Source organism: Musca vetustissima, unplaced genomic scaffold, assembly GCF_032173495.1.
Source record: "Musca vetustissima isolate MV318-11 ecotype Yass unplaced genomic scaffold, APGP_CSIRO_Mvet_v1 utg24800, whole genome shotgun sequence".
Taxonomy (NCBI): Eukaryota; Metazoa; Arthropoda; class Insecta; order Diptera; family Muscidae; genus Musca; species Musca vetustissima.
The window spans coordinates 79,652-99,789 of record NW_026884323.1 but is presented as its reverse complement, the minus strand read 5'-3'; the positions used below and the strand labels follow the sequence as shown (position 1 = coordinate 99,789).

The window sequence follows — 20,138 nt, the reverse complement described above, 5'->3', positions numbered from 1 at the left end:
TTTCATAGGAATGTATATTAAATTTTAAGTTTTTTTTTTTTGGTTTTCCTATTTTTCATGTGTCTTTTTTTCCTATTTTAGATGTCAACATGGTGGCCGAACCCAAAGCCCATCAAGTGGGACGTAAGCGACAAAATATAAATAAAACTGGCAATGATTGGTAAGTATGAAGATCAAAGTTTATAATTTTTTATAATGGTTATATGTTTTGGAATAAAAAGTTTAAATGTTTTGAAGGGGTCGCGAATTTCAGTCACCATAAAATCCGCATATTAAAAATAAGAGAAGCAAAAACGAATGTTAAAAAAACAACATCGTTTCCCCCAGCTAAAGTTATAAATTGTAAACTATGCTATTTCACTCAATGTCCGGCAGAGAATTTTCAATTCTGTTGTAGCTGGTGCTTCTTCACTGCCATGCAATATTTCGCGAGAACTTGTCATACATAACATTGGTGCTTTGTCTTTGCAGGACACTTGGAATGCCGAGAAATAAAATTGTTATATGCGTTTTGTGCACCATACACCGAAAGATTGAGGAATTATGTTTGTTAATTTGTTTGTACAGTTTGTTAATTTGTCTATCAATGTGTTCATTTGTATATCCTCAACTTTATATCTATATATGTTACATACAACAAACATATATTCTTCATCGAAATATTGGTTTTAAAACCCAAAATTTCCAAACTTTTTCTGAAATTAGTTTGTAAATGAATGGCCTTTTTCAATTATTGTGAAAAATTCAGGAATTGCGTAACAGAATTTTTGGATTTCAAGGAATTATCGTCAGCAAAGATGTCAGATAACAACATTTTCACTTTGGAAATAATACGAGTGGAGTTAGACTCATTATGCGATCAAGTAAAGAAGGCATATTTCGAGTGTCGTGATCATGTACCACAGGAAGGAGAAATTACAATCGATAACAAAAAACTCAGGATGCGTTACAGGGAAGTCATGGGAGGTTATAAAACTTCTTTAAGTTCACTAAACAAGAAAATTCAGACAATCAATTATAAACAAACGGAAGGCAAATAGACTGACAAAAATTAATGGTATTTTCAAATGATTGTTATACCCTACACAACTATGTTGTCAGGGTATTATAGCTATGTGCAGCCCCAAGAGTTTGTAACGCCGCGAAATATTGGTCCTATACCCACATTTAAGTATATCGATCGTCATATCTCGACAAGCTGAGTCGATCTAGACATGTGTGTCCGTCCGTCTGTCCACTATAATATGTAAACACGATACAGGCCACAGTTATGGACCAACCTTCACGAAATTTTGCATGTAGGAAGGTTTCGGTAAAGATCGGTTAATATTTAGGGGATGAAATGCACCAAATACTTAATTTTTGTCGGTTTTTCTGGTCGCTCCAGAGGCCACAGTTATGGCCCAAACATTTAGAATTTTTACTTGGAAAAGGGAATTGGGCCAAATAACAATTATGCCTGTTTTGATAAAAACTGGTCAATATTTAGCGGGTCAAATGGACCCTGACTTTTGTGTGAAAAATTACAAAATTTGTATTCTACAGCGTATATATTTACTCCTGAGGGACATAGAGCCGAGAAGTTGATAGTATACCCAAGAGGAGTGGTTTACCTTTAAGGGAACCCCCCCCCCCCCCATTCGCAATTGTAATTTTTCAAGATTTTCAATGGGCTAGTAAATCAATACCAATGCTTGTTAAGCTTTGTAACTTTGCACATATATATTTGAAGATTTAAGAGAGAAGAAAAATAATTTACAAACAATTTTTGTTATTGTTTTGTTGTTGTTTTTTGTAATTACAGAAAAGTCCTTATTTTTGATGGCGGGCATGATAACTCCTCACTGGAACATCGGAATCCGAAAATTCCAACGGTGTTAGAAAGAGTACATGTCTGGCTCTCGTATGAACTAGGATTATTGACTTCGCTCTAAAATTAACAAAATGATGGACCTTTGAAAAAATATTTTTGGAAAATCGCCGATTTTCGACCAAAAACCAAGTTAAAAAATAAGGAAGATCTTCAGCGATTGGCTTTATCCTAGTTCATACGATAGCTATACACTAAACATTGTAAAAATTTGAAATCGATTGGATTATTAGTTTTTGAGTTATTGTGCCCGCCATTCACAAAAAAATGTTTAGAGAAAAACGCGTTTAAAGTTTGAGAAGCCCTTCAGCCGTCACTTGATGCTGCCACAATAAATCGGCTATATCTTCAAGAGTTCTTCAGATTTTCACTTGAAATTTTGTAGGGACATTCATTAATTAGTGTAGATTCGAATAATATCAACAAAATTTTTGACCTTGAGAATGGGGGGTGCCCTTAAATGGATACCAATTATATTGTTGTATGTACTCGCATGTTGGAGTTACACGTAAATATTTAAAGGTGCTTACGTATTAAGATATTGTTTAATAAACCATTACCACATTAGAAGGCGGAAATATTGCGCTGGTCGTTTTGAAATGTTCCATGAGGTTGCACTTATGGTCAAGGACAACGCCTATTTATGATCAGATAATAATTTTGGGATGAAGTGGACCGAAAACTTATTTTTTGTGTTTTTTTTTTCGATTCGATCTATAGGCTACAATTATAAGCCGAACATCACATCACATAGAATTAGAACAAGTGTAAATTAATATTTTTCAAAGGATAAAAACGTGTATATATATGAAACCAGTGAGCGGAGCAGTATACCATAACCCACGGTGAAGAGAATGTGGACAAGTAATTAGAAGAACTGTAGTGAATATTGGTAATATTCGGAAAGTATGTCAGTGTAAGGAAGAGTGCTGTTGACCTCTAATCGGGAAAGAGGGTGCAACTATCACGAAATATTACCCAGGCTCGGAATAAAAATCCGCAAAAAGATAGAGTTCTGTGGTAGTTGTGTAGGGTATCGTATGGTCGGCCCGTTCGACTATACTGCTCCGCTCACTGCTTTCAATTATTTCCGAATTTCTCTTGTAACATTTTTTAGGGTAGAAAAAGTTCGCTCTGACCGATTTTAGTACAGTTTTTACTTCTCTCTGATAGTGTGCTTAACGAGAGAAGTTTTTAAAGTTTGCTAAATTAATGAAAATTATTCGATACCGAAAAATATTAACTGCACAAAGTGAACAAGAAAATCTCAGAAACAACATTTCCGAAATGAGCCTGCCGTGTCCAAATTTTATGGTCGAGATTTTAAATTCTGAAAATTCCACTCACTTCACACAAATAAATAACCCAAACCTCGTATTTGTTTTACTCTTTTTGTGTCTGTGTACAGAACTGTCATCATTATCCTGACCATCAACTACCAAATGTCAACGGTTTTTGTTTATTTTTTTTTTTTTTTTGCGTTTGGTGTACATACGTTACTATATATGGCTAGTGTTGACAGAACACTCCAACCCATACGTTTTCATTATGGTCATGTTGTTCATACATGGATGGGTCAAACAACAAGCCGGCCATCATACAATTTGGCTGTGCCGCCAAACTACTGATGAACTTGAGGTCATCACATAAACGGGGTTCTGAATTCTGTTTTGTTTTTGTTGCTTTAGTTGTTATTTTCTTGTGGAACAACATTTTTAGTTATTTCAATTTACTGAAGGACACTGAATTTCACACACAAAATGTTGCTAGCTAGTATGTTGCAGGGCCACAACATGTGACAATGAACAAACATACAAACCGATGGACGAAACTATCTGGACTAAAGCAAAAAATTGCCAGTGACACAAACATATCCGTAAAAGAGAAAGACATTTAAGTGATGAATTGTTGTATTGTTTGTTATTTGCTTGGCAAAACAAAAAAAGAAAGCTCCAGCAAACAAACGACGACTGTCGCCAGGCATGCAACAAAAATATGCATACAACAATCATAGCCAAAAATTTGAACTTTATTTTTAACTTCTTACTAGCTGACGGACTGGGTAGTCCCAGAACCTTGAAATGGAAATGTTGTGGCTTCTACATTTGCTATACAAATGCTTTCGCAGCAATACCCGCACAGACATCAAGAGTAAACATAAATGATGGGCATATTCGTACATCTACAAGCGAAAAAATGTTTAATGACATGTAAATAAAGGTTATCAACCCCCATGGTCCTCATATTTCCAAATGTTGTGTATTGTGTACAGAATATTTCAAGTTCAGCATATGCGAGGTCTTGTAGTGTAATGGGAAAGATTTAAGGTGTACGTAGAATTAGAACAAGTGTGAATTAATATTTTTTTCAAAGGATAAAAAAGTGTATATATATGAAACCAGTGAGCGGAGCAGTATAGTCGGGCGGGGCCGACCATACGATACCCTACACAACTACCACAGAACTCTATCTTTCTGCGGATTTTTATTATAATATTTCGTGATAGTTGACCCTCTTGCCCGATTAGAGGTCATACACGGACATAAATTACCAATATTCCTTACACGGACATATATTACCAATATTCAGTACAGCCCTTCTAATTACTTGTACATATTCCCTTCACCGTGGGTTGTGTTGTGATGTTCGGCTTATAATTGTAGCCTATGGATCGAATCGGAAAAAATAAGTTTTCGGTCCTCTTCATCCCAAAATTATTATCTGATCATCGCCGAAAATTATAGGCGTTGTACTTGACCATAACTGGAACCACATGGAACATTTCAAAGCGATCTGCGCTATATATCCACCCTCTAGTGGGGTAATAGTTTATTAAATAATATCTGAATACGAAAGCACCTGTAAATATTTACGTGTAACCGTTGACCGATCCTTATCAAAACAGGCATTCTTATTATTTGGCCCAATCCCCTTCTAAAATTTCGGGATTTTTGGGCCATAATTGCGGTCTCTGCAGCGACCTGAAAAACCGACAAAAATTAAGTATTTGGTCCATTTCATCCCCTAAATAGTAACCGATCTTTACCAAAAACAATAGGGACAGGCAAAAGGAAACGAGATAGACACATGGTTCCTTTTGAGAATATGCGTAGAATCACTTTCTAAGTCGATTTATGCATGCGACCGTCTATCTGTCTGTCTATCCATATTAAATTGTAAACAAAGTACAGGTCGCATTTATTATTCGAATTGGATGACATTTGGCATAGCTCATTCGTTTGACCCAAGGACGAACCCTATTGAAGTTGGGAAAAATCGGTTCAAATTCAGATATAGATCCCATATATATTTTCGTTAGATTTTAGGTAAATAGTGCACCAAACTCCCAATATTTGTCCGATTGGCATACAATTTTGCACAGCGTACTGAATTAAGGCTAGAATGATGTGTTCTTAGTCTGGTGAAAATCGGTTCAGATTTAGATATAGCTCCCATATACATTTTCGTCCGATTTAATGTAAATGGTGCACTCAAGACCCTATATATCTTTCGATTTGTACGAAATTTGGCACAGCGTATTGAATTAAGTCTAGAACGATGTGTGTTAAATTTCCTGAAAATCGGTTCAGATTTCGATATTGTTCCCATATATATTTTCGTACGATTTAATGTAAATAGTGCACCAAAGTCCTTAAAAAGCTTTCGATTTGCACGAAATTTGGCACAGCGTATTGAATTAAGGCTAGAATGATGTGTTCTAAATCTCGTGAAAATCGGTTCAGATTTAGATATAGCTCCCATAGACATTTTCATCCGATTTAAGGTAAATGGTGCACCAAAGTCCCTAAATATCTTCTATTTGCACGAAATTTGACACAGCGTACTGACTTAAGCCTAGAATGATATGTGCTAAGTCTCCTGAAAATCGGTTCAGATTTAGATATAGCTTCCGTATATATGTTCGTCTGATATAAGTTAAATGTTGCACCAAAGTCCCTCTATACCTCTCGATTTGCACGAAATTTGGCACAGCGTACTGAATTGAGTCTAGAATAATGTGTGCTAAGTTTCGTAAAAATCGGTTCAGATTTAGATATTGTTCCCATATATATTTTCGTCCGATTTAATGTAAATGGTGCACCAAAGACCCAATATATCTTTCGATTTGCACGAAATTTTCCATAGCCTACTGAATTAACTCTAGAATTGGATCCGATCAGATTTAGGTAGTGTGCAACCTTGGTTTATTTATTTATTTAAAACGTAATAATCATTTTGCTTTCTTTGTTGTTCATTTCTTATTATTACAAACAAACATATTTACATAAATTTATTTTTTATTTGGTTTTTCTGTTATTTAAACGGACAAGAGGAAAAACACTTCCCTGAGAACTTCAAAGTTTCGTGTGATCCTTAAGGCCACTCAGAAACCAAAAAAAGTATGTATATTTGGGCAGGCAAGCAAACATATGGTCCTGAGTATTTGTCAATTTGTCAAATTCTTGAGTTCGGGTGCGGTACAACAACAACAAAGATTTAAATGTGAAATTTAATTAAAATACTCACTCATGTGAGCCATGAAATTGTGTTATTTAATTAAAAAAAAAAAAAAAAAAAACTACAGCAAAACATCAACTGTTCATTTTAGTTGATTCACTAACTAACCGCTGGAATGGGACAATTTAAGAATTTGTTTGTATGTGGGTGTGAATATTTGTTTGTTGATTAAATGTTGTGTTATAAATAGTTGTTGATGATGGCGAGGGAGGGGGTAGTCGGTGAAAAAGGAACATAGCTTCCATGTTAAATTGTTGTAAATGTCCTGAAATTCCAACCATGCATACTTACATGCATGTACGTATAGAAATCCATTAATATATTTCACTGCCAATAAGCCAAAGTTCATCATCAATCATCGATTATTTTCATTGGCATGTCTCTGGACATAGTGAGTCCGCTCACTAAGTCAGCCATCCACTTATAGGAAATTGTTCATTTGGTGACTTGAGTGAATAAAAGGAAAAATGGTAGAAATGCTTAAATTGAAGGAAAGTGTGAAGAGATGATTGTTGTAATAGAGTAGAAGGGGAATTGTATTATATATTTCTATTTTGTTGATGTTAAATGTTTCACGAGGAATTCAAATTCATTATAGCCAGTAAACTCATCTGAAAACATGTGTAATCTATAATGAACGTTATTCTGATATTTTTTAAGTGGTTATTTATACTCTTTCGAGTCGAGATTGATGATCTAAGTTTTTGCAATGAAAAGGAAAGCCAGGAGAAGGGTACGTAGGTTACCCACCATTATGCGACGCGTTTCGCCGTTGGTTAAGCGGCTCATGAGGTATATTGGGCTATGTGGATTTACAAATGTCGTACGTTGATAACTTGTATTTATTCCGCCCTGATGCGAAACATGCATATGCGAATTAAATTCAAATTTGTCAAAGTTCGACATTTGTCTTCATTTAGGAACAGTCCTTTTCAAAGCAGATTTTTGTTGTAGCGATGGATAATTAATCCACACACCTACAATTGCTTCCTGGTATACACATGTTTTTGCGCAACCGTTTTGGAAGTGTTGATGGCTCAGAACGTTAAGCGGTCTTGGCAACATTTGTGTTGCTCTGAGGACCTGGGTTCGAGCCCTAGCCGTGCTCGGCTGAAATTAATTTTTGTTATTTGAATTTTGCCTTGTAAGGGCAGTGATCATTTCAAAGTAATTCTAAGTGGTTATTTATATTCTTTCGAGTCGAGCTTGATGATCTAAGTTTTTGCAATGAAAAGGAAAGCCAGGATCAAGAATATTTATACCTTATGGGGGAATATTTTGAGGTGTGTCCATTTTAAAATGGTGGAGGGTATTTAAAATATATTAAAAATGGTGCGAAATTTAGTTTGCATACATATGGTCCCACAAACTAATGACTTCACTTCTTTTTATATTTCTTACTGAAATATTAATTCTACGGGAAAGAAATACTCAAAATGTTTTCATCCATAAATTTATCGTATCACATTTCATTTTCCTCCCTTCTCATTGTGACAAATTTCAAAAACTAAATATCAAATATTGACATTATGGCATAGGAAAACTTTAGCAAACCAATTTTATTTGTTCGCAAACATTGCATTGGTATTACTGTAAATATGACCATGGCTAGTGCCATTAACTATGGGAAACAATATCGAAATGACCACCCAGAATAACAAACCTCCAGCGCACCACTTTGGAAAGTTGTTGAAAAATCCCACCAAAGCCATTGGAAAAACACCCCATAAATATTTATTGATTGTCGGCAACTTTCCCCTTGGCCATGGTTATTCCGGTTTGTTGTTTGGGTCAAAGTGCCAAACTTTTTTGTTAGCAGCACAACATGAGAGACAGGGCACAACACGGGTGAAGGGAGGTGGATATGCTTCGTTGACTAAATGTTTGCAGGGTCAGTCGCCAATGGATGGTAATTTGTAAACAATGTCTTGTTAAATGGAGCGACAATAAGCGCATCAATTTATTTGCCTAGCCAATATTGTTGTTGTTCAGTTTTTGTTGTTGATACTGGGAACTATTTTATGGGGCAAACCAATTTGTATTTGTTGACAATTCAATTAATGGGGATCCGAAAAAACGAAGCAGAACCGAAAAAAATTGATTTCTAACATTTGCTTCTTCTTCATCTTGTTTCTCATTTGTTACAGGGACTATTTTTATGATAGCTATTACGCCTCAACCATGAATCGCAACAATTCCATACGACCGAAGAAACGTAAACGCCTTATGAGCAATTCCAGCCGCTTGGTTGGCTTGAGTGATGCTGTCAGTAGTACGAATCTAAATGCAGCCATGGCTGCAGCCTCAATGGCTCAACAACAGCAACAATTGGTGCAACATCAACAGCAGCAGCAACAACATCATCAACAGCAACAGGCAGCAGTTGTGGCCATGGCCGCAATGGCCAATCTATTGCCCCAACAACAAATGTTGCTGCATCATCAACAGAGTATGCTGACCAATGCTAATGGCACAGCAGCAACATGTAATGGTGCCACCACAGCTCCCCATCACGCCAGCTTAAGTATGTATCTGCAACAGCAACAACAACAGCATCATCAGCAGCAACAACAACAAGCAGCAGCGGCAGCTGTTGCCGCCGCACAATATGCCGCCGCAGCTACAAATAGTTCGTTGCAATTGAAAATGTCATCACCATTAATGGCGGGGCCCACAGGGCAGGCTGTTGCATCAACGAATTCATTGCTTACCCATGACAATGATCAATTACTGTCGGCGGCGACAACAACAGCATCCAATAGTCATCAGTCACATTTGCAGCAACAGCAACATACATCAGTAGCAGGTACACATCTCATACAGCCATTGTCACTGTCAGTAGCAGCACAACAACAGCAGCAGCATCAAAGTCATCATCATTATCAGCAGCAAATTCAAAAACATCAACAACAGCAGCATCAACAACAACTGCAATATGAACAAACCCAGCAGCATCAACAGCAGCAACAAGATGAGCAAGATCAATTATCGCTGAATAATGCATGGGGACCATTTAAAGTTTACAGTAAGTAGAATTATACGATTTACATAAGTTCCTTCTAGGGACCCTGTCGGAGAACTCATCCTTAATAAGAAGTCCCTTCTGTACATAATAAATAGACTCGTTGTTGTTGTATAAGACAAACATTTAGGTTTTTTATGGGTTGTTTCTTTTATTCTATAGTAGAATATTTGGGTCTGCTGTAGGAAGAGCTACTCGTATTGTAAAGAAAGACCTCAACGTCTTTTGAGGGAAAAAATGTTTGTCATTTTAAATGGAGACCTTTTGATATTGTATAAGAAGAGTTTGTGTAAGATTCTGTGGTTTCTTTCATTTTATTAGACATTGAGTTCTTTTAATATACGAGTACTATGGTTTTTTTATCAGAAGACATTGTGGTTTTCTAAAAGAAGATATAGTGGATTTTATATACAATTTTTAGAATTAAAGTCTATAGGAATAGCTTTTGGCAAACGAACTCGTAGGCTCGATTGATCTCCTATACAAAGAATCTTTTGTAATCTATAAGTGCATCTTCCAGTCAACTATTCTGGTCCTGTATTGAAAAACTACCTGGTCTTCTATAGATCGATTTGCGGTATGCTATATGAATACCCTTAAGTTATCTTACCGAAGACTTACTGGTATTCCGTAAGAAGACACGTTTGGCTTCTATTAAAACACTAATTGGCATTTTATTAGAAGAGAATTGGGAACTACATTTCGTCAGTAAAATCGAACGAAGAATTATTTTGTAGAACATTTCGTATTTTTAATTCGATTTCTTGTATATCCTTTGCTTCACAGTTTTCGATCAAAAGACCTGATAACCATCGGTTTATCTAAATAAACCCGTCTGGCCTTCTAATAAATGCCGTTCTGGTTTAACATTAGAAAACCTTTTATTAGGCCCTATGGTCTTCCATTATATGATCTTTAGGTCTACTATTCGTAGTAAATAATTAGTATATTATATGAATAGTGCTCAGAAAGTGTTGCCAATGTCGGAGTTCTGCATTTAATGAATGCAATTCATAAATTTTTAAATACTGCTTTCATGTCAGAGGGGGAGAGAGAGAGATAATGAAAACAAGCGAAAAAGCGTTAAGTTCGGCCGGGCCGAACTTTGGATACCCTCCACCATAGATATACTGACAGGTACTTGAAATAAAAATATAGGGAAAAAACCAAAAAGTGGACCTATATCGACATTTCCACAAACTGGTTATGTAAACCACAATGTAAAGTATAAAACAAATTCCTGAATCCTCGTTCGGTATTGAAGGGCTCCGATAGGTCCTTTCCTACTTTCACTGCTGACCTTGTGCCACTTAAAGTTATCCTGCATAGCCGTATTATTTTGCAGGTATGCCGAACGCAGACATGGCTTTAAACACCTCTGAACGGATAGGGCTGTCGAATGCGGCTTTATAGTCGACAAATAGGTTGTATGTGTCGATGTGTTTTTCATGAGTCTTTTCCAGGATTTTGAGAGTGAAAATCTGGTCAATGGTGGATTTGTCAGGTCTGAAGCCGCATTGGTATGGTCCGATGATGTCATTGACCATTGGCTTCAATCGTTCACACAGCCCACTGGATAATACTTTATATGCGATGGGAAGGAGACTTATTCCTCTATAGTTGGCACATATCGTCTTGTCTCCTTTTCTGTGCACGGAACACAGTATGCTGAGGTTCCAATCATTGGGCATGCATTCATCTAGCCAAATTGTGCTAATCAGCTGGTGCATGCTCCTGACCAGCATCTGGCCACCAGTGTTGAATAGTTCGGCTGGTAACCCATCGGCTCTTGCTGCTTTGTTGTTCTTAAGCCGATTAATTACTTTTATGACCTCATCTAGGTGGTATACACTCTATACCATCATCTCTTATTGGTTCTGGGGTATCTTCTTCATCGCCACTATTTGATACTAGAAGCTTTTCGATATGCTCCTTCCAGATCCTCAACACGCTGTCTGTATCTGTCACCAGGTTTCCTTCTTCATCTCTACAGGAAGATGTGCCTGCACCAAAGCCTTCGGTTTGGTGTTTTACTCGTTGGTAAAATTTCCGGACTTCATTCTGACTCATGTACATCTCGATTTGCTCACGCTCACGTTTTTCTTGTTCTTTCTTCTTTTTTCTGAAAACACGTTTCTCCTCTCTCCTTTTCTACCGATAATTCTCCATCACGTTACGTGTTGCTACTGTCTGCAGGGTTGCCCTATACGTTGCGTTTTTCACATCAGTAGCATTACGACACTCCTGATCGTACCATGGGTTTCTTGGTGGTGGGTTTTGGTACCTAATTGTTCTTTTTGCTGCAGTTTTTACGGTACTATTATCGGGACAAGAAGTGCTTTCTTCAAGCAGATGGGCAAGTTGAGCAGAGTAGGCCTCGGCTGCCTGTTGTGTTTGCAGCTTTTCGACGTCGAGTTACCGTGTTGTATTAGATCGCACCTTTGCTGCAACATTAAGACGGGTGCGTACCACACGGTAATGGTGCGAATCGATATTCGCTCCTCGGATCGATCGGCCTTGTGTATATCGAGATGCTTGTATCTGGTGCTGCTAACTACCATGTTTTTTGCTGCCGCGAAGTCAATCAACCTCATGCCGTTGTCGGATGTTTCATCATGAAGGCTGAATTTTCCGACGGTGGGGTCAAAGATATTTTCCCTTCCGATTTTTGCATTCAAATCTCCTAGCAGAATTTTAATGTCATGACCGGTTCAACGATCATGTGCTGTTTCTAGGCGCTCATAAAATATGTCTTTGGTCTGTTCATCTTTATCTTCGGTCGGAGCATGGGCGCAAATTAGACTGATGTAAAATAACTTCGCTTTTATACGGATTATAGCAATACGCTCATCTACTGGAGTGAATCTGGAGGCAAGGTATTTTATTCTCCTGTTAACCATAAATCCGCAGCCAAATTCATGTCTCGATTCATGGCAGCTATTATACAGAGCGTTATCGTCTGATTTACTTACGCCTGTCCCTTTCCATCGCATTTCTTGTAAGGCAATAATATCGGCTTTGTACTTCTTGAGTATATCCGCCAAAGCGAACACTGCGCCGGTTCTGTACAAGGTGCGCACATTCCAAGTGCAGATTCGCAGATCGTGGTCCTTTATACGTTTGCGGGGGTCGTCAACATTAGGTACTCAAAGTATTCTATATAAAATATTCCTTTTCTCTTTGTCTTTCTAAAGAAGTCCAAAACTACATCTTCAACATATAACATAATAGCTCTTCTCTTTTACCCCACCCTGTGCAGATTTCAATTTTTTACACACAGTTTATACATCTTTCTATTTCATCTTGTTTCAGGCAATCCGGACACATTAATCTGTGGCAATTGTCGAGAATGTTTCAACGAACTGGCTGAATTATTAGACCACAAGAGAACTTATTGCAAACTACGATTCACATGCAAATGCCAAGATCTAACGATGCCAACAAGTAAGTATGAATAGAGAATAGGGAAACATGTTGGAATATTAGTTCTACTCCTTTCTATTGTATCCACAACAACAACAGCAACAAAGAACAACAATTTTGTAATATTACAATGGACAATATAAGAATGATGACAATGGCTGGTGATGTTGGTGATTATGATGATGACGATGATGTTGATAATTTTTATTACAACACCATATGTTGCAAATACATATAGAATATTTGCCACCAACTTCATACAAAGCATACCACACCGACGACATACATTGTCTATATCATTGAAGTCTGTTGCATTTGCATCAAGCTTCTTACAGTTTTATTAGACGTCTGCATCAAGGGAATTTGTCTACAAACATTTTCATGTAGTTGAACAAGAAGAAGAGGATATGCATTGATGTTAGTAATTAATTCATTATTGTTTAACACTTATGCTAAGTAATTGCCTGTGGGAATGTGATTAGAATTTTAAATATTGAAAATAAATTCGAGTACAGATAGGTGTTAATTTTTTTAGAGGGACACACAAAATATATTTTCAGGAATATGTTCGACTGCATATGGTTATGGCCCAGTGACATTTCGGTATTTTTAAGGCCATGTAAGCCTTTTCAAAATGATAGAGGTTTATTTGACATTCTTGGTGGGAGAGCGCAGAAAATTTTCAATATTTTGTCATAGCCCCCATCCAAAGGACGCGGCAAATGGTAGGTATATTTATGTTTCCAGGTTGGAAATTTCTGCGACTATTCTCTAAAGTCTCAGACTTCTCGGCAGAAATTTGCCAATATAGGTCTACGATTTTTCCAAATATGTGTTATATTGGGGGTATATGGATGATCCCAGGTGTATTGACCGATTTGGCATTTCGTATGTGTAAATTGATTCGTGCTTTATGAGTCAAGCTCGTCCGAATTTGTTGGAATTGAAGTTTGAGTTGAAAAATAGGCTCATTCACAGAGAAATTATAAAACCAGTAAGGAAAGTAGTAAAGTCGGACGGGGCCGACTATATGATACCCTTCACCACTATGGGTATAGTAAACCGCTGATGATATTTATATAAATATCATCTGCCTAGATCTATCCATAAACATATCATTCGTTTGTTACAATGGGACAAACGTATGTAAATCGACTTCAAACAAATATAAACAGGTCATCCGTTGGACTATGCCTGTGCTTCCAGAAAACGCAACAATTCTATGCTCAATTTTATACGTTCTGCAAAATTTGATGTCAATCTGACTAACATGAGGAGTTTAATGCCCAATTTACTTAAAATCGGGCGAAAATATATATGGAAGCTATATCCAAATATGGAACAATTTCAACCAACAATAGGCTTGTTCCTACCAGCCTATTGGTTCCTTGGTGCGTCAATTACTTAAAATCAATCTATAATAAAAGGGAGTTATAGCTAAATCTCAACCGATTTTCACGAAACTTGGCACCCATCATTCTGGACTAAATTTACATTAAATCGGACAAATATATATTTGGGACCTATATCAAAAACCTTGACCGATTTTAACGAAACTTGACCGACATCACTCTAGGCTCGATTCAGTACGTTATGCCAAATTTCGTGCAAATCGAAGGATATATAGGGACTTTGGTGCACCATTTACATGAAATCGGACGAAACTATATATGGGAGCTATATCTACAAATGGACCGATTTTCTCGAAACTTGGCAGACATCACTCTAGGCTCAATTCAGTAAGTTATGCCAAATTTCGTGCAAATCGAAGGATATATAGGGACTTTGGTGCACCATTTACATGAAATCGGACGAAACTATATATGGGAGCTATATCCAAGTCTGGACCGATTTTCTCGAAACTTGACCGACATCAATCTATGCTCAATTCTGTACGTTATGCCAAATTTCGTGCAAATCGAAGGATATATAGGGACTTTGGTGCACCATTTACATGAAATCGGACGAAACTATATATGGGAGCTATATCTAAGTCTGGACCGATTCTCTCGAAACTTGGCAGACAACACTCTAGGCTCAGTTCAGTACGTTATGCCAAATTTCGTGCAAATCGAAAGATATATAGGGACTTGGGTGCACCATTTACATAAAATCGGACGAAACTATTTATGGGAACTATATCTAGATCTGGACCGATTTTCACGAAACTTTGCAGATATCACTCTAGGCTCAATTCTGTACGTTATGCCAAATTTCGTGCAAATCGACATATATATAGGGTCTTTGGTGCACAATTTACCTTAAATCTGACAAATATATATATATATATATGGGAGCTATATCTAAATCTGAACCGATTTTTCCCAATTTCAATAGGATTCGTCCTTGGGCCAAACAAATTACCTGTGCCAAATTTCATCCAAATCGGATTATAAATGCGACCTGTACTTTGTTAACAAAAATACATGGACGGACGGACATGCATAAATCGACTTAAAAGGTGATTCTATGCATATTCTCAAAAGGAACCACATGTCTATCTCGTTTCCTTTTTCCTGTTACAAACATATGCACAAAGACATAATACTACAGTCTAGTGAAGGGTATAAATATGACAATAATTTGTCAAAGTTCATATAAAAAAAAAAAACAAAAAATAATGTTTAAAAGATTTTAATGTACAGATTTTTTTTCAATTATAACTATAATTCCCAGCCGACTTTTATTTTGTAAACTAGTGTAATTAAACTATAGTTAAAGGGATGCTAATATCAGCCGCAAGGCCATTTACCAAACCGTGCAGTTAGCCTTTGCAATTTGCCATCCTGGCCTTCCAAGGACCAAGGCTATGCAATTTATTATGGTATATTGTTACTGTTTTTGTTGTTGTTGTCCTTGTTATTTGTGTTAGTCGTTTACACCATAAACATGATGCATGACTTACTGTGGTCAACAGCAAACATGCTAGAGGTTGGTTGCCTCATGTTAAAATGTTTGGAAAATTGAGTTGTTTATGAGTCTGAGCCGGAGTGTAAACATCATCTAATAAAGGAAGGATGCCCATTAGCCAAGGATTTCTTTTTAAATATTGAAAAATGCTTCAAAACTCCCTTTCCTTTTCCTGCCATACCTTCCTTAACATTGTTGTTTCATTCACATTTAACCCATTTGAACTTTCACTTTACAGGAAATCCAGTCATTGGCGCTAAATTGTTGTGTGCCGTATGCAAGGATGCCTTCACCAATCCCTGGGACCTAATGGTGCATGCTCAGGCCGCCCATATGGTCAACATTTATGAATTGGGCACTGAACCCAATAACAACAGCAGCAACGCGGCCAACAATAACACTGCCAATGGCAACAACAATGAGGATGCCAACCTAACGGGGACAGATGCATTAGCATCGACGGCAAATGGCAACGCCAATGAGCCACCCAATAACAATGGTCTACATTGCAACAACACTGACAATGACTCGAACAATAACAACACCAAAAACCACAATGGTATCATCATATCGCGTGATGCAAATTGTTTCTCTCTAACCGGTAAAATGGAACCCCCCATCACATTGGCCACCACATCGGCTTCATCATCATTATCTTCGTTGTCGCCGTCATCGTCGTCATTGACAACAGTGGCCAATATAACAGATACGGATGCTGGAGTAATGAGCTGTGTCGCCAATGACACCAACAACATTGCGTGCAATGGCACTGCAATGTCGCTGGAACTGGGTCACTCGAGTGATACAGAGACTCATTTGGAGCTTAAATTTGGCATTTGTAATAGTCCTATTGCCACAATTAACAACAAAGAGGTAAGTTCCGGCTATTCAAAAATTAAAAGATATGTTGCAGCGAAAAATGAGAAGGAAAAAAGATTGGTGGAACTAATCAAAATTCTTGCAATTTAATTGACAATATATTCTAGAGAAGATTTTTTTTAGTCATGATTTTGGATACAAGAAATTACGAATGAAGATTATGAAGTTCAAACATTAAACTTATTGGATTGGCACTGATTGGGTAGAGGGGCGAGGCTACCACCACATGCCCCAGTTGACTTTTTTCATGTTAAGGCATGGTATAATAATAGAAGGTAACAGCAAGTGTTGTTGTACAAAAAACGATACAACAACCACATGGAAATTTGTTGTTGTAAGTTCTACTAGTGTCAACTCATTTGACAGAAAAATGTAAACAAACAAACAAATTATCATCAAATTATTTTTATTTTGAAAATGAAATATTTTCGAATCCTCAAAATAAAAATTGAAAAAACATGAATGAAAATGTATCAAATTTATATTTCTATCGCTTCCACATCTTTCCTATAATTGAGCCATTGCCATATATATGTGTAACACATATGAAAATGCTGGGAATAGCGAGTTATTCCTTGAAGAAAGATTTGCTTCCTCAAACTTTCCCAGCAGGCAGATTGAGTAAATTGAATACAAGAGCACATTTAATAAAGAACAATTTCAAATTGTATGCGTTCCCAATTTTCCTGTTGGGTGATTTTTAAAAACATAATTTGTCAAATTCATATTGACACTAGTATTACGTTGGAATCAAATCAGCTGGGATTTGCTGTTACCTTTTATAATTGTACCATGATGTTAAGGGTGGAAAAAATTTAAAAATTCTGAAATTCATGTTATAAAAATTCGTCAAATTCTATTGTGAAGTTTCGCAAATTTCAAGTTCAGAATAATTTTTAATACCATACGATCGTATGTCTTTTTAAACAAGTAAGAAAAGCAGTAATGTAGGACTGGGCCGACTATATAATACCCTTCACCACTTTGGGTATATTGTACATATGTATCCCCTCCAAGGAACATACGCAAGTCTTTCTGCAACCTATGGTAAATTTAATTTCATTCGGGCAGATTTAAAGTCGACTTCGTACCATGGGACAAATTTATGAAAAACGACTTATAGAAAAATTAATACGCGCTATTCGGTCGCCGCACTGTTAAAATTTTAATTTCATTCAGACATCCATTCGAAATACATATGGAAGCTTTGACAGCATCTACATCAATTTCAGGTAGCTATATCTAAATCTGAACCGATTTTCACGAAACTTAGCACACATCATTCTGGACCTAATTCAGTACTCTATGCCAAATTTCATGCAAATCGAATGATATATAGGAACTTTGTTGCACCAGTTACCTTAAATCGGACGAAACTATATATTGGAGCTGTATCTACATCTGAACCGATTTTCTCGAAACTTGGCACACATCATTCTGGACCTAATTCATTACTCTATGCCAAATTTCGTGCAAATCGAATCATATATAGGGTCTTTGGTGCACCATTTACCTTAAATCGGGCGAAACTATGTATGGGAGGTATATCTAAATCTGAACCGATTTTCTGGAAACTTGGCACACATCATTCACTACCTAATTCAGTACTCTATTCCAAATTTCGTGCAAATCGAATGATATATAGGGACTTTGGTGCACCATTTACCTTAAATCGGACGAACCTATATATGGGAGCTATATCTAAATCTGACCCGATTTTCTTGGCACACATCGTTCTGCACCTAATTCAGTACTCTATGCCAAATTTTATGCAAATCGAAGGATACAGAGGGACATTGGTGCCCCATTTACCTTAAATCGGACGAACCTATATTTATGGAGCTATATCTAAATCTGAACCGATTTTCTCGAAACTTGGCACACATCGTTTTGCACCTAATTCAGTACTTTATTGCCAATTTCATGCAAATCGAAAGATATAGAGGGACTTTGGTTCCCCATTTACCTTAAATCGGACGAGAATATATATGGGAGCTATATCTAAATCTGAACCAATTTTTCCCAATTTCAATAAGGTTCGTCCTTGGGCCAAATAAGTGACTTGTGCCAAATTTCATCCAAATCGGATCATAAATGCGACCTGTACTTTGTTTATAATTTAACATCTACAGACGGTCGGACATGCATAAATCGACTCAGAAAGCGATTCTATGCATATTCTCAAAAGGAACCATGTATATATCTCGTTTCCTTTTGCCTGTTACAAACATATGCACAAAGACATAATACTCTGTACCACAGTGTGGTGAAGGGTATAAACAGGAATGCGGAGCCGGAATCTGAGTTGATCAATTTTACAAGAGTCAAAATCTGAGACGGAAAAGTTATTTGACTATGGTACCGATATATACCTATTTCTAGAATCAGTTCGGAACGCGGTGCAAAAACATGACCATTATTAAAGTTCCTGTCCTGTCTATTTTTACCAAAAATTATCTCAATTTTTGCAGGAACCCGTAATCCGCGACGATGGATCTCTGGATGAACGCATGTCAGATGATGTAAAAATATTACGCAGTAATGGCTCCGTATCATCACGTGGTAGTACGCCAACCATGACGGACAATGAGGATGCAACGCGAATGCAACAAAGGGCCTGCATTGTACGCACTTTAAGCTTTGTGAGTATGCAAAAAAAAAACAACATAAATAAATATATTTTTAAATTTAATTTGGTAGTGCAATTTCACAATCAAATTAATAATTTCAATTAATTAAAAAACCACACACTGAAACAAGTAAACAGTCAAATTAAGTGAAAATAATTGAAAGCCTTAATAACGTCAGACACAGGCGAACATAACACACACACACAGACACATTTACATAGTCCAACTTGAAATTAAAATAAAAATATTTATAATTACAAATGTGTTCCTTCCACACAATTTTCATATGCAATTGTTTTGTTTGTCTGTTTGTCGAATTTTACAGGAGGCCGCCGCCACCACCACCAGTGTGAGCACTCCGCCCACAACAACGGCCACACTTGGCTTAATAACCAACAACAGTTTGGCTTTAGGCTTGAATAGCAGTAGTGCGGTGTCATCCGCAGCTGCTGTGGCGCCACAATAGGGCATACCACAGGCTCAAGCCTCACAAACTCGCACATTTAAATTCCCGAAAAACCGCAGAAAAAAAGTAAAAAATTTCATCGGTCATCCCACGCATCAACAGCATCCACATCACCATTCACACCACCACCAACAACAGCATCGACGTGCATATGAGGGCAATACCAGTTTTACAACAATGGCAACTGTGGCGGCAAAGTCAGCTTCCACCGTTGAAAACAAACAATTTGTTGGCACTTTTATGTCCTGTTATCCTCTGCCGACCCATTGTGTCTGGAGATCGGAACAAATATTTGGTGGACAGCAACGCTGATGGCTGGCAAACGCCTGTGGCCAATATCACAGCCATCAACAGCAACAACACCACCAGCTTCAGCATCAGCCGCACTTAGCCGGGAAACAACAACAAAAACTACAACAA

The 20,138-nt window shown here is 37.1% G+C and overlaps 1 protein-coding gene across 1 annotated transcript in view; it reads left to right on the top strand.

Annotated features, from left to right (window-relative positions):
• Positions 1-19,802, top strand: part of LOC133331305 (transcription factor mef2A) — a 30,975-nt gene extending 11,173 nt beyond the window's left edge. Inside the window, exons 3-8 of the mRNA XM_061539704.1 lie at positions 82-160; positions 8,536-9,413; positions 12,723-12,854; positions 15,982-16,616; positions 19,094-19,264; positions 19,578-19,802. Coding sequence (XP_061395688.1) covers positions 82-160; positions 8,536-9,413; positions 12,723-12,854; positions 15,982-16,616; positions 19,094-19,264; positions 19,578-19,718 — 2,036 coding nt within the window. The 3' untranslated portion in view covers positions 19,719-19,802. The remainder of the gene's footprint in view (positions 1-81; positions 161-8,535; positions 9,414-12,722; positions 12,855-15,981; positions 16,617-19,093; positions 19,265-19,577) is intronic.
• Positions 19,803-20,138: the final 336 nt, after the last annotated feature.